At 35.1% G+C, this 16,555-nt stretch overlaps 1 protein-coding gene across 1 annotated transcript in view; it reads right to left on the reverse strand.

Annotated features, from left to right (window-relative positions):
• EFCAB5 (EF-hand calcium binding domain 5) overlaps positions 1–16,555 on the reverse strand; it is a 71,012-nt gene that overhangs the window by 52,896 nt on the left and 1,561 nt on the right. The window contains exons 2-4 of the mRNA XM_004685146.2: positions 9,792–9,948; positions 8,327–8,375; positions 6,584–6,654 (exon numbers count right to left, since the gene is read on the reverse strand). Coding sequence (XP_004685203.1) covers positions 6,584–6,654; positions 8,327–8,375; positions 9,792–9,948 — 277 coding nt within the window. The remainder of the gene's footprint in view (positions 1–6,583; positions 6,655–8,326; positions 8,376–9,791; positions 9,949–16,555) is intronic.

Genomic DNA, 16,555 nt, shown 5'->3' on the forward strand with positions numbered 1-16,555 from the left:
TCACCGCCCCTGAGCCTCTGGCCTGTACCCCAGTTCTGTATGTACAAATAAATAAATCTTTAAAAAAAAAAAAACTCCACTAAAAACTAATTGAAACAATAAATCAGTTCACCAAAGTGGCAGGTTACAAATGCAAACAGTAAGCTAGAAGAGGAAGTAATTAAGAAAATAATCCCATTTATAATTACATAAAAAAATTAAATAGCTAGGAACTAAGTTAATAAAGGAGGCAAAGGAACTATGCAAAGAAAATCATAACAGTAATAAAAGAAATAGAAGACTCAAAGAAATGGAAAGATATTCCCTGTTCCTGGATTGGAAGAATTAACATTGTCAAAATGGTTGTCCTACCCAAAGCAATATGTCAGTTCAAAATATCCTTATCAGAGTTTCAACAGCATTCCTCAAAAAAGGAACAAGTATTACTGAAATTCATATAAAACCACAAAGACCCCAAATAACCAAAGCAGTCCTGACCAAAAAAAAAAAAAAAAAAGGAAGAATGGCAGTATCATACATCCAGAATTCAAGTTATACTACAAACCTATAATAATAAAAAAAAATTGAGGTACTGGAACAAAAAAAACAGACACAAAGACTAATAGAATAGAACTGAGAGCCTAGAAATAAATCCACACCTATATAGACAGTTTATCTGTGTCAAAGGAGCCAAGAATATAGCTGGAATGAAGAAAACCTCTTCAACAAATGGTATAGTTACTGTAGGTCTTCATTTAACTAGAATAAAACAGATGAAAAGTGAGAGAGCTTATAGTAAAAAAAGAGATCATCTGTACATTTATCCATCAGAAAAAAGATATACCAGGACAGTGATGTTGGAAGCACCTGTGAGCATTATCCACTCCATTTGTTTTTTTCTTTATATTAAATATTACCAATAATTCATGTTCCATTTTAAGTTCTCATTACAATCAGGGGGGTAATTACATAGTATCTCCACTGGGTGTCACCTGTATGTATTCTCTTTAAGTGACTATTTTTTTCCAGTTTCATTCAGTAATGTACAAAATAACCTTAAAAGCAAATTTCTCTAAAAGCATGTGTTTCAAACAATACATTTACTTCAAATAGCCTGGCTTAGTGATTAACAATACTAACAACATAACTAAATATTTTCAAAAATTCCATGAAGAAATGCTTTCTTGGTTTCTGTTGGGGGAACAACTACTGGTCTCCCTACATTTCCTTCCTCCCACAAAGTTATCGTGTAGTACGCTAATATGCAAATCAAATATTAATAGTTATATATTATCCTTACTCATTTTCTCCATTAATTATATGGATATATATATATACCATATATACATATATCCACATGTGAGATATGTATATATGTATATGTACTCATATATTTCTTGGATAATTAAACTGAATAGTTTTTAAAAGTTGACATCAGACTTCACAAATTTCAACACTAAAAAAACAAGCAAAACCTATATTTTGAAGTGAAAAGAAAATGTGACTCAATTACAGTGTACCCACACAAAGTTATAGTTTTTTCAATGGATAAGAATGCAGAAAATATATCACCTATATGATCTTCTTGGAAAAACTACAATAGATTTAGTCAATTAAGAGATGATTCAAAATATTCACTAAGGAATAGTAAAAACACTGTAAAATGACAGAAAGTGAGTCTCAAATCCATTTAAATATATTAGACTATGGTTTATCAACTGTAAGTAACTATGGAAAGGAAAGTGAATGCTTTAAATCTGAATAAAATAAAAATTAGAAAAATAGTTAAGTTAGAAAGGAAAAGGAAAATGATAGCAAGTCATGGGGGGAAATATTAAATGCCTCCATATTTTATAGTAGGATGTCAAAAGTTATTTTTATAATTAAAATATGTGATTTTCCAAAATAACTATAACCTTTTTTGATTTTCAGCATATGCTGAATGAGCTTATGCTTAGAATGAGCTTAGAATAAGTTTTGTGAAAATAGATTCAATTTCAATAATTCCCTTATTTTAGTTTCTCTTCTGTTGGAAGAGATATCATCTCCTAGTCCCTGGAACCTGTAAATCTTATCCTGTATAGGAAAAGAAGCTTTGTAGCTATGATTAACTTAAGAGGTATTTGAGAAGAGTAGATTTGGAAGAGTAGTTTTTGACACTTCTGGTTCTAAGGGCTGCCAACTGAGTGGCATCAGCCTGGGTCCCCCACAGTGGGTCTTAATGGACCTAGTGCAGGCACATTTGCACTTTAGGGGAAAAAAATGAGAGGCTTTTTGAGAAAAAATGAGAGGCTTTTTGAAAAATGTGGCAGTTTTGAAGACACACAGTTCAGGTATAAACCTGGTTATGTATACTAGGTATAAACCTGGCTAGCACCATTAACCAGGTGTGAGCTCCTACTGACACCAATCAGGTTCAAGTTTGCACATGCACCAATGAAATATGGGAAACAGCTGGTTTGGAAAATGGACCAATCAGTTAGAAAGGCAAGTACCCTAAAAGGGACTAGAAGCTAAGCTGGCTTGAGGAAAACTCTCAAGAGTGGCATCAGAGGGTCAGCCAGAGAAACTCAACTTAGCTTTGGGAGAGTCTCTTCTGGACTCTCTCCTGAGAAGGCTTTCCACAGAGACCTTAGCCTCAGCTTCATTCATCTGGAGTGCTGAGGCCTATGCCCAACACCTGTAAAGAGCTGTAAAATGGTTGGTGTCCAGTACTGCCCAGCCTGGCTTTGGATCATAGCCATGCTGCTGAGTGCAGCTTTAGCAGTGCCACCTGTCACTATTCCCAGCTGCCACAGATTAGTTGGATCCTGGTCCACTGCTTATTCGTGTGTCTACCAGTTTTAGGCTCCCGCCAAAGGGAGAATACTATCTTACACAAGTGGCTTTTGATTTGGACTACTGGACACTGTGGACACTACTTGGGGTAGAACAGCTGGCCATTTGTGCCATGCGGCACAGGGTTAAGCCAGGAGCACTGACCTTCTGGTTTTCCCCACTGTGTTCACAACCACTGGCACCTGATTCCAATTGGCTACTATGGGAAGGGAAGGACCACATTTCAGGCTCTGCTGGTGAGGCAACTGCTTTCCTTATACCTAGAGTCAAAGCTTGTAGGCCCTGAGTATATTTGAGTATTTATGTCAAAGAATGTGTCCATTTGTACTTAAGCAGTACACATCCAAGTACTGTTTTTGCACAGCCAAAAATTTGCAATTAAATTCTATGACAGGCATTCTTCAGCCAAACAATAAAAACAAGGAGGGGTTCGGGGTAGAGGGAGAAAAAGACTGGTGATAAAGGGATGTCAAGGAAAACCAACAGCCACCAGAAATGGGAAAAGGCGACTCTTCACTAGATTTTCCAGTGAGTGCAGCCATACTGACACCTCAGTATTTCTCTTAGAGAAATACTGAGAGAAAAAGCTTGTCTGTTCCCTGATTCAACATTAAAGGCCTGTAAAAATTCTACCAAATGCTCCAAAATTTTTTCATCTGTGAGATCATACCCAGCCTGGGATGGTTGCAAAACAAATGGAGATAACTATACACCATGAATTCATCATCACAAGTGCCGTACACACAACCATCATCTGTGAAATTCACCTTGATTTCAGAGATGCAAAAAGTAAACTGTTGATATTAGAACTAGGAAAATTCATCTTAGAATTAGGAAAATGTGATGGTTTTGACTTTTTAGAAAAGTTCTACAATCACATGGAAAAGTGAGAGAAATTACATTCAGCATGACATTACTAGAGAAGATCTCTGCAAACTAGGAAGAAATGCCAAGTAGCTGGTCTACATAGCGTGGCAGACTATCCTGTCTCGCCTGCTGCTTCTTTCATCAGTGTATTTCATTAGATAGCCTGTTCTGCTCGAGACTCTCTCTGGTGAATCCTTTCACCCACCCTACCTACCTCCTGCAGCTCTGGCCTATACCCCAGCTCTTGTATGCACAAATAAATAAATCTTTAACAAAACAAACAAACAAACAAAAACTAGGAAGAAGTAGGAGTACATTTCACAACATTACTCTCATAAAAGTTCTCCTGATTAAAAAAAATTAACACCAGTGATATTATTTGTGCAATTTATGGCTAACATAGGGCTCCTAGGGCTGAAAAGTGCAAAATCAAGATGCTGGTAGGGTTGGTGTCTGGATAAGTCTTTCTTTGGGTTGCAATTGCTATTTTATTGCCATGTCCTAACATGACATTTTCTCACGGTGCTCATGTAAAGAGAAAGAGAGAAAGCTCTCATCAAGTCTTACTAAGTTAGGATTTTATCCTTATGACTTCACTGAATATTATCTCCTAATAAAATCATATGTGGGGGTTAGGGCTTCAACTTAGGAATTTTAGGAGGACATAATGCAATATGTATCAAGCTGTAAACAGAGTTACATATGGGTACTAATTTTGTTTATAGTAAATACTGAGAAAGTAGATATACAAAAATAAGGACATGATTAAATAAACTATAATACACCCAAATAATGGAATATATAGCCATTAAAATGCTTTATGGATTAAAATATTTTTCTTTCATACTTTTCTACTTTAATTTTTCTAAAGTGAATCTGTATTACTTTCTTATTAAGATAATAGCATATGGCATAAAATTGACATAATACCTTTATATTTCAAAAAGTAAGAAAAATGTTCTAAGTTGCCCAACTTTAGAGAAACTAATGTAAGACAAAAAGGCAAGCACAATATTCATAATCTTGCAAAGAAATGTAAAAATGTTTATGACTGCATTAAAGTAACAAAGTCTAGACTTTTCCTGAATGGTTTTAATAGTTTGTCCTGTATATTTTTCTTTGAATACCTATAGGATTTTAACTTATGGAGATGAATGAGTGACAACATGGACAGGCTAATGCCATTGAAAGGATACTACTATTACTTATAGTTGTCAAGAAATGAGTGCATACCATGTCTCACAGAGCCATAGGGAAGCACCAGGTTCTGGTCTGGAGGCAAAACAGGAATAAGGGGGCCAGTGCCTTTGTTTGGGTTTCCTCAGAAAACAGAAGGCAGAGCAGGGTAAACAGTTTAGGGTTGCCTAATTTGAATAATTCTGGCTCCCTTTGGGGCATAGAGACTGTCCCTAATTGTCTGATATCTGGTCCTAGGCTGATTTAGGACATGAAAATAATGGTTAGGTTATTTAGATAAGGAGTTGGTTCAGAGTATGAGCTCTAGATCATGGGGTGAGTATAAGTAACTTTGGCCTTTAGTCTGGCCCTATCACTTACAGAGAGCAAATGAACACATACACAGAAGCCAAGAAAACACAGCATAAGTGATATGGAATTGCCAAACTATTATATATACAGTAATCATCTCAAGAAGTATTCCAGAATTTTTTTATATATAACCTTGAAATTATATATAGCACATAATCATAACCTTCAGTGGAACCATAGTGTAGGAAAGGAGAAAACTATATTGATTCTGGGACTCAGAGAAAACAAGTGGAATTAAAGAAAAGGCATGAAAAAGTACAAAGACTTAGGGCTCTGATACCCTTAAAAATGTTTCTTTCGGGCCCTCCCTGGTAGCACAACAGGTTAAAGCACAGCACAATGAAGCTATCCAAAGCCACTGCAGCACGAGTTCAATCCCCAGCCAGGCAGGTGGCCAACATGGTGTGGCAGACCTCTCCTGACCTACCTGATGCTCCCCTCAGCAGTGTATTCAATAAGTCTGCCTGTTCTGCTCCCTGCTCTGTCTCTGGTGAATTCTCTCAACCCCCACATCTCTGGCCTGTACCCCAGTTCTTTTATGCATAAATACATAAATCTTTTTAAAAATGTTTCTTTCACTTGCTCCAGTATGATAGGATCACACTTTTGCAGATGTATTATTATGTAAATTTTGAAATAAAATGCCTGAATACAAATTTCCCACCTCCAAAAGTAGTAAGAATTTAGACAAGTTACTTAACCTTTTGCAACTCAGTATTTTCATCTATAAAAGTATACATAAGGATTGAGGACAGGATTTCCTTATTAATATATGGGCAATTTAGTACATTTTAGATCTTTTTTGTGTAGACACATTTCATTGAACATAAGTAGCTTTTTAAAAAATCTGACCCGAAGATTTCAGTGGAAGTATCTTTTTTCACTTTCCCATCAAAAATACCACTGATTGAAAGATATTATATTGGGATTGCAACATATACCATAGTGACTACAGTTTATAATACTGTATTATATATTTAAAAGTTGCTGAGAGTAGACCTGAAAAATTCTCATCAGAAGAAAAAAAAAATTTAACTATGGTGTGATGTCAGCTAGACTTATTTTTAGTAATAATTTTATAATACATAAAATAATCTTTACATTGTACACTTGAAACTAATATAATGTTATATCAATTAGCCTCAAAAAGAAAACAATCTGCAAGATAACTGATGATGAGCTACAACCTAATTTCAGGGGGTAAACATTTTAAAGTGTAAATCTTAGCATTGATAAAACAAGTTATTATGTCTTTGTCTAATTTAAATCTAAGTTAATGTAGGTATGACATCCACCAAAGACTGTTGAAACTGGCAAAGTGATTCAAGTATTGAGCAATGTAACTTCTTACTTCTGCAAATTCCATTTTGTTCAATCTTGGTTCCAGTGAGTCAGCAATATTCAATTGTTTGCAGTGTTGTTCTAATTATGGAATAAAGATTATGTGCTAGTTAGTTTTACTGGAATACATCTATTTTTCTATTCATAAATTAATACATCAAAAATATCAAACACTACAAAAACATCTGCCTTGACTTATGTTGGCATTTATGCTAGCAGGTCCTAAAACAATAATTCTGGAAGCTTTCTTTTTAAATTCTTTTGTCTTTATAAATAATATGTGAATCTCTTCTTTCAAAGAATACAAGAATTTCAATAGCAAAAACTTGAAAACCTACCTTTTCTCTACCCCCACCAGTACTCACTTGCTTTTGCCCTGAAGTGACCACTGTCAACAGATTGCTGTTTTCCTTCTAGCAATCTTTTTTATTTACTTTCATATGTATAATGCACATATATCTTTTACTTTTCTATACATAAGTAGGATCCTATTTGTCTGAAACTTTTTTTTTTCACTTAACCATTTATGTTGTAAATCTCTTTATATAGAATAGAGCTCATCGGGAAGATTTGGGATGGGAATTTAGATGAGAATCATGTCATAGTTGAATAAGACAACACAGAGAACTGTGCATATGTATAAAGTGGTAATAGAACCAAGAAAGGAAACTGGAAACATTTAATGTGCAAATAAAAGAAGAACCAAGGAATAAGGAATGCTAAAAGTCTATCAAAGACAGATGAAAAATCAAGAAAGAAAGATATCAGATAAAATAAGAAAAAAATGTTTTGTGAATAACAAAAGGAAAATAGTTTCATGAATAACAGCATGCTCAATAATGATAAATAGAGCAGTTAGTTCAAAGATTATTTAAAGCTTTATTAATCTCATGAAGAGACAAACACACAAACTGATGGAAGAACATTGGCTTCTTTGATTTCTAATAGTAATTCCTCTTACCTACCATAGAAATATATACAAAAATATTCTTTAGATATACCTGAGTTATACAACTGCTTATGAGATATCAATTATTATGGTCACAAAAGGACTATATAAACTTTAGTGTAAGTTTATGCACTAGATGCTGTTATCTTGCTCCAGACCTTCCCCCAAGCTCCAGATTATGTGAGCCAGATTTATTTCTACAGTAACAATTGTTAAGTATATAGGTTTGTTCCCTGGCTGGACTCTAAGCAACTTAAAAGAAGATAACAGGTGTTAGCCCTCTGTGTATCCACTATCCCAATACAAAGGAGATGGTCAACTGGATTTTGATTTTACTTTACTTACATTTTCTTATACTTAAACATGTTATAAGTAAGTACAAAGTCTGACTACTCATTGTCTTTGAGTAAAGTTGTAACCAGATATGTATGCATTTTAACACACTCATGTACATATAGATGAGTATATATAAAACACACTCTATGTCTTTTCTTGTATTTTCCTTCATATCACAATTACAACATAACTTTCTTTTTTAAGTCTGTGTATGCAAATAATCTCTTCTAGGAATTTGACAGGATAACAAAGGGGTTAGTAAAGAATGTCTGTAATAAAATGGGGTGCTGAGCTAAAAGGATTGAAAATCACTGGTTACTTCTCTGACTTTCTATTTTCTCCATTTGGAAAGAGTGAAAGAATCTAAGTACATCTCTGAGAACTTTGAATAACATCTATCTCAGTATTAACTCATCTAAATTCAGCACCTTTCAAAACAGAACTACTACAGCAATAGATAAGGCTTACCAAGTTGGAAGTCTGGACTTTGAAAAAATTCATGAAGAGCATTTTGAATCTGCATATCAAAGAAAAACCCCACATATTACTTCTCAATTACCATGTATTTAGTATTTTAGGCTAAAAGTCATCTATAGTGCTCCCACTTAAATCCTGAAATCCTTCTAATACCAAAATAGAAGTATTAGTAGTAATTAGCATTTACTTTATAGGATACTTCAAGGTGTATAAAATGCTTTCATTCATATAATGTATATACACTCACACACACACACATATAACACACACACATATATATCTCTACATTATTTCCAACCTTTTGTGTGTGAGAATTGGATTGCTGAGAATATACTTCAAAATGTATAAATGCTTTCATTAATACACACACACGCACATACATATATCCTTAAATTATTTCCAACCTTTTGTGTGTGAGAATTGGACTGCTGAGAGTAACCATTTTTTCCCCTTCAGGGACATTTCCAGTAACTCTCAGATATTGGGCATGATAGAACTAAGGAACCTTTATCAACCAGCTTGGCAATCCAAAGAATCCTTTATAATTTCTTGTTCTTCAATTACTAAACAATGAATTTACAGAGTTTTTCTTTTTCTTTTTTGAAACAGACTGTATTTCCCTGAAAGCATACGAGGTGGAGTGTCTTTTCATGAGCTTATTTGCCATCTGTACATCTTCTTTGATGAACTATCTGTTCAAGACCTTTGCCCACTTTTTAATCAGTCATTCACTTCATTTTTGAGTTTTAAGCATTCTTCAGATGTTTTATATGCACATACAAAATAAAGATACATCAGATCTATATTTTGCAAATATTTTCTCCCATTCTGTGACCTGTTTTCCTTGATTTATTTTTGATAATTTACTTGGAACCTAAAGTATGGTTGGCTTGTATCTAATCTATAAAAGAAAATATTGAACTCTTATAGTACAGTTGTTTTCTAGAGCTAAGAGATTTGGTCTTTTAGTACACAAAGTAGCTATTTACACACATGCACAATCCAAACTAAAGATCAGGTGAAAGCTATCTCTGTTTGTAGTGAACAATTTTGGAACTTCAGCCAATATTTTAGAAATCTAACTGGCCCTGTTGCTGTTGTTGTTTTGCAATGTTAAAGCATGAATGGAAAACCTGCCTCTGATGAACAAGACAGGTCAAGAATCTACTTAGTAAGACAGAGTATTTAGAGGGAAGTTTCTAACACTTCATTCAGTATTCTAGCAATCACCCTTGTAGCCCACCCTGCCTACCTTCATAAAAAGCCCCCTTCCTGGTGGAGTGGGGAATGGGATCAAAAATGGTGTGTGTGGGGAGGGGGAAGTGCACTGGGCTGTGGTGATGGCACACGGGTGAATTGGTGGTGGGAAGCCCATGGACTACTATTAAGATGGAAAAAGGCACAAAATGATGTAAAAAGAAACTGTTATTAAAAAAAAAAAAGCCCCCTTCCTTACCACGAGCATAGGAATCATTTCTTTGGGGTCTAGTATCCATTCATTGAATTGTTCCTGAAGGGCCTCCTTCCGTGTGTTAGTCAACTTGACTTTGACTTCCTGGATGCTTTGTCTTTGTTCTCGTTTCTGTTTGACATTTTCCTTCATCTTGGATACTCTGAAGGGTGTAGAAATAGAAGACATGTTGAATTATGACAGTGATTTGGATTCAGATTGCTCAATGGCAGAATGCGTGAATTTAGAGCTTCATTTAAACTTTGTACTTACCTTTTCTCCATGAAGTCTCCTTGCTTCAATTCTTCAGTGACTCCTCTGCTCTCAGAATTTACTTAATTTGGCATTAATCATAGGCTGTCTTCTAATATTAATATTATTTGACTTTTTTTTTAAAGATTTATTTGTGCATATAGAACTGTATAGGCCAGAGGCTCAGTGGTGGTGAGAGGCTTCACCAGAGACAGAGTGGGGAACAGAACAGGCAGATCTACGAAGTACACTGCTGAGGGGAGCAGCGGGTGGGTCAGGAGAGGTCTGTCACACCATGTGGTCACCTCCGGGGCAGGCGGGAATCGAACTCATGCGGAAGTGGCTTTAGCTTCTCAGTGCTGTGCTTTAACCTGCTGCGCCACCAGGGAGGGCCATATTATTTGACTTTTTAAAAATAGCCCTATTTTACCCAATTTAACAATAAAGTACTCAGAATAGCCTTAGACGCTGCCATATAGATCATAGAGTGGTGGGACTCTTTCCTTGGATACAGATGATCATTTGAAGGGATTCTGATTCCAGGTCTAGGATGATAGCCTGGAAACCACATTCATAATAAATACCTCAGGGCTTAGACAAAACTTCTGATATCTGTCTAGAAATATAGATTGCCAACTTTTTTAATCAGGCCAGAGTCAAATATTTGACAAAATATTTAACAGCCTCTGAATGTGACAGTTCCCTTTGTACTCAAACAGTTGTATCACCCAGATTGAGAATTGGGACAAATTGTGATATTAATTTTATTATTCTTACTAGGAGTTTGAAACCCCCAAACTGGTTTTGATTTAAATGCTAAAATGGCTCAGAATAATAAAAATAGCTGCTGGTTTTAAATACAGTTTTCCAAAATGTCTGAGGTAGTCCATCTTTCTTTCCTTTTTTCTTTTAAGATTTTATTTATGCATACAGAAATGGGGTATAGGCCAGAGATGCAGGGGCGGTGAGAGGATTCACTGTTAAGGGGAGCAGCAGGTGAGACAGGAGAGGTCTGCTGGGCCATATGGATCATCTTTGGGGCAGGGATCGAACTTCTCACTGAAGCAGCCACAGCTTGGCTTAGTTTCGCAGTGCAGCGCTCCAATCCACTGCACCACCAGGGAGGGCCTCAACTTTCAAAGAACAAAGACCAAAATAACCTGACAGATTTTTAAATCCCAAAGAATTTTCAGTAAGAACTGGTAAAAAAAAAAAAAAGACTAAAGTCATTACTTTATACCCAGATAACTCTTTTGAAGAAAAATTAAGGCTTCTGAAATACTTTGTAGTTTGAAAATAAAACAGGGAAGTGGTTTAATAGTGCTCAAGGATCTGTTTCTAAACTTCTGTTAGAAGATTAACTAGTATTTTAAAGGAAGTACTAAAATTCTGTAATGTAATTGCTATGTGGTCAAACCCCAAACCGCTGCCACTTTTATCAGATGCTCCCCCCACTTTTTCTTTGCTGGTTCTCCTGTTCTTCCCCTACTCTTCATCCCTCTGTTGTTTTATTTATCTTATCTTCTTCCTCCTTTTCTTCCCTGCTCCCTCTCTCTATAGAGCATTCTCCTCAATTTGTCTTCATTCCTGAATGATTTTCCATCTTGTGTCTGCATGTTCCTTTTAGCGTTTTCTCATTATTCATTAATTCAGTCAATCACTTAATAAGTACTTATTAATTTATTACACATTTATTAGGGTCCAACTATGGATAATGCTGTTTGGAGCTCAATGTAGGACAAATAAGTAAACAATATTGTTTATTAAGTGCTGGGTATCTCAAGATTCTCAAGTGTATTGATCATGAAGTACAAAAATGATTAACAAAATTGGCTTCCTGTCATATTTCTTTCTGTTTGAGATCTTCTCTTTTTCTCTTTGTTTGACTACATTCTCCACATCTTTTATGCATCAGCCTTACTGTCACTCACTTATTAATGCCGACATTTAGAACAAAACCTAGTCTTATGTTCTAGGACCACTGCACATAAAGCTCCAAATATAATCTAAATGGACTTTAAACTGACTAGGTTACTCATTCAGAGACTGAATGGGAAATAGGAGAAACTGTAGTAAAATGCAGAATTTTACAAATTATTCCCATTCCTGTATGTATCTTGAACCTTGTGTCTTCTCTCATCACCCTGGTAAAGTCTATTTCTGCATCATTGTGTCTAACTTTGGCTGTGTGACTTGTTTTGGCAATAGGCCAATAGCAAACATGACACAAGAAAGTTGAAAAGTGTTTTCAATTATATGGCAGTAAAATTTGGGGGGTTTGAACATTGGTAGAAGGGCTTCTACCACCATATCAAGGATAAAACATTCTCTCAATTTTGCCAGATCCTAGGGCTGACATCTTGTAAGGATGAACTAGATATTGTCAGAGTTTGAAAGAATAAAAAAGTAATTCTTCTGAAGTAAATATTCAAGTCATTTGCAGATAAAAACATACTCAACACATTTTATAACATAGTCTGCACAAGTTCCTTGAACACTGCATGAGGTAATTTTCCAGGACTTATTTTAAGTAAAATAAAGACCTGTGTCTCTTTCTGTTTTAGTTTTTACTTGATTTATATATCCTTAGTGTTTAAGCATTAATATGCCTTACTTTTAGCATTTATGTAGCTGTGTTAGAGGAAATAATGCTATTTCTTCCTGATTTTTTTCTCTTCATGGGTTAAATGTTTCATTGTTAGTTCATAAGGCTAATAAAGAAGAGTTACTTGGAAAATGTCCAAGAGATAACTCAGGTACAGCATAGACTCCATAATGATTATGAAATATAACAGAGGTAGGAGTCAGAGATCATTACCAAGCCAGAGGAGATATGTGTCACTTTCATTGTCACAAATTTTTTAAAAATCCAAATTTTTGCCTTATTTCTCTTATATCTATTTCCTGGTTCATTTGCACTCTTATTCTAAGATGGGAACTATGCATCAGATCTGATTCAGAAGAAAAATATTTATACTATAATAGGCTCTGCTTCTCTGGAATATGTAAATATCACTAAAAGCAGGCTATTAAAAGTTTGTAATCCTATTTTAAGAGCAAATATTTTTATTATCAATTAAGGCAGTAACAACTTATAAAATATATACCCCAAGCATTGGAGGAGTCAAGCACTAAAGGGGAAAGATATTAAAAGAAAGTGCTAAAAGTAAAGAAAATATGAAGAAAAGAAAATGACACAAAGCTAACCTCCTAAACAGTTTTGCAAAATTACATATAATAACTAAAATGTAATTTAATTCTATGTCTGTCTTTCAGGAATCATTGGTGAAAAGAAATAAAAATATATTGCATATCAGGCCCTCCCTGGTGGCGCAGTGGGTTAAAACCCAGCACTGCAAGTTAGCGGCAGCTGCTTTAGTGCCTGTTTAATCCCTGCCCCCCCCCCCCCACAATGGCCCAGCAGACCTTTCCTTTCTCTTCTGCTGCTCCTCTCAGCAGTGTACTTTGTTGATCTGCCTGTTTTGCTCCCCACTCTGTCTCTGGTGAATCCTTTCACCACCCCTGAGCCTCTGGCCTGTACCCGGGTTCTGTATGTATAAATCTTAAAAAAAAAAAAAATAAAGCAAAAGTATATTGCAGGCCCTCCCTGGTGGCATGGAGGGTTAAAGCGCAGCACTAAGAATTGAAAGCCACTTCCGCATAAGTTCGAACCCCACCTGCCTTGGAGGTGACCACATGGCTATGCAGACCTCTCCTGACCCGCCCGCTGCTCCCCTTAGCAGTGTACTTCGTTGATCTGCCTGTTCTGCCCCCCACTCTGTCTCTTGTGAATCCTCTCACTGCCCCTGCAACTCTGGCCTGAACCCCAGTTCAGTATGAATAAATTAATAAATCTTTTTTAAAAAAGTATATTGCATATCTAAAAGTTACAAGTGATAGTGTATTTTTCAGATAAGTGGCCACCACTATAAATCTTGTTCCAAATTAGTTGTTTATTGTTCCAATTAGTTTCTCTATTGTTTTTAGACACCAAACAGAAAGTAAGTCCCCTTTTGCCCTGGGAAGTAGGTAAACGTTTTAGATCAGTTTGAGACAATTGAATTCTTTGATATCACCAGAAGATAAAGTCTGGGTAAAATAAACAAAAATCTTGTCTTTCTCTTGAATATAAATATGGGAAATTCTCATTTCCAAGATGGACTTCTTCAAATCTAAGGGGTTGAGGATAATACTAACAATGATAGTTCAGAGGATTTAAAAGCAGGACTGTTTTTGCTAACATACCTGTTTTTGCTAGGATATCCAAGCTTTGTATAAATGCAATTGTGGGGGTGCATAATACCCCTAGGATTTCTGAATATTCTACATATTTCTGATACTGTTATATGTTGATATATCAATCTTGAATTTTTGCCTAATTCTGATAACTCAAAGAAAAAAATCTTTAATTAATTTAACTAATTAATTAATTCCTATAACACTGTTGCTCCAAGAGAAATAAGGGTTCTTATCAAGCCTCAAATTGACCCTAAATATTCAAACTCTCAGTTCAAGAAACATCTGTGAAATAATCATCTGTGTTATGGTTGGCAATGCATCCTAAACCAAAATCCTACTGTAACTTTTACTATTATACCTCTTATGGGTATTGATAAATGTCTATTTTTATATACTGATTGAAATTTCATATTCCTAAGAAGAGGATTTGACAACAGATGATTTGACACCAGTTCTAAATTTTAAGTATTTTTCTGGAAATAGATCTAATAACTCTAGTTCATTGCTTTGTAAGACTGATGGTGAATGGAAATATTTCTTAAGCTATTTATTAAATTTAATGAAACTGCTCCCAGCTGTTGTTATGTTTTCACTGATACTAAAATTTTAATTTAGTTTCTCTAAATGACTGCTCTTGAAACTAGAATTTGTTTTAAATGCTTTCCTAGAGGTTCTGATTCAGAAGATCTGAATATGAATCTGTACTTTTAATTAAGCAGTAGGCATTGGCAGGCAATTGACAGGCAATCACACTCTGAAAAAGGCTGCTTCAACTGAAAATAAAAATTACATGCTCACACATAAACTAAAACAAGATTTCTGTACATGTCTCTTACTTTATTCGAGAGGAACATATAAAACTAATATCAGAAGAATTATTTTTCTAAAGCTTGTAGCTGTGAAGCAATAAGCTGCTTACCTTATAGGAAAGACACTAAACCAAGTCACTAATCAAGTTCCTTTGTAATTTTGTTTTTAGGCTTCAGACTAGTATATATTCAAAAGAAAATATGGAGGCTTAGGAAGAGATTCAGAGATGCAAAGATACAAAGCATCTCATTTATGTTACAGAACTGGAAGCAATCTGACAGATTTTACCTAGATCAGAGATCAACAAACTATAACCAGAGAATCAAATCTAAGCCTACTATTTGTCTGTTTTCATAAATAAAGTTTCATTAGAAAAGTCATACACATTCATTTCAAATTGTCTATGGCTATCTTTGTACTACAATTAGCAGAAGTGAGTAGTTATGACTTGATTTTCTAAGCAAAAAAGTTTGATTTTATGTAATCAAATTTACCAATATTTTCATCATTTTGAGCCACAGTTAAAAAAGGCTTTCTTCTGGCTATAAGGAATTTAGCTCCTTGTTTCTTCTGGTTTTGTGTGGTTTCAATATTTTATATACATACACTTAGGATATGTTCTAGGAACAAGTACTCATTTAGTGGTTCTATTATTAGTTGGCTTGCTGCTATGTTATTTTGAAGATAATTTATGTAAATTGTGGGATCAAATAAGTAATTCTTTTCATGTTGTTAGAAATCAAGATTTTTAGCATAAGAAAAAAAAGCACAATCACAAATTCAAGAAATTAGGTAAAACTCTATAACATATTTGATATAAAATTATCGACATGAACTCTTATTCTTAAAAGTTATATTTGTGGGCCCTCCCTGGTGGTGCAACAGGTTAGAATGCAGCACTATGATTCCCAGCTGGGGGTGTGTGTGGGGGGGTGTGTGTGACTTACATGGCTAGCTTCTTAACCACTGCTGCTCCCCTCAGCAGTGTATTTCAGTCAATCTGCCTCTTCTGCTCTCCGCTCTGTCTCTGGTAAATCTCACCCCACTCCCACACCTATGTACTGTACCTCAGTTTTTATGCATAAATATATCTTTTTTAAAAAGTTTTATTTTCTAGGCTCTAGTAGAGCCTAGAGTAACGAAAATGCAGTATTAATAAGCAGTTCTAGTTCTGAAATGAGTGATCCTCACTGGAAAGAATTAAGAATTCTTAAACAAACAAACAAATAAAAAGCATGGACCTTTCAAAAGCTAAGAGAGTAATATCAGAGGAATACAAGACTGGGTCAACTTGAGCATCAAAATGAAAAGATAACTACAGTGGATGAAATACATTGAATAGATAATAAAACCCATGTATCCTAATGACACACAAAAAAAGCCTTTCCTGAAAGGGGCGGAAAAATCTTTCATTCATTATTTCTAGAGACAGAGTTAGGTAGGTAGGTAGATTGCTTGATAGATAGATG

The sequence above is a fragment of the Condylura cristata genome, unplaced genomic scaffold, assembly GCF_000260355.1.
Source record: "Condylura cristata isolate star-nosed mole 26May11 unplaced genomic scaffold, ConCri1.0 scaffold00017, whole genome shotgun sequence".
Lineage (NCBI taxonomy): Eukaryota > Metazoa > Chordata > Mammalia > Eulipotyphla > Talpidae > Condylura > Condylura cristata.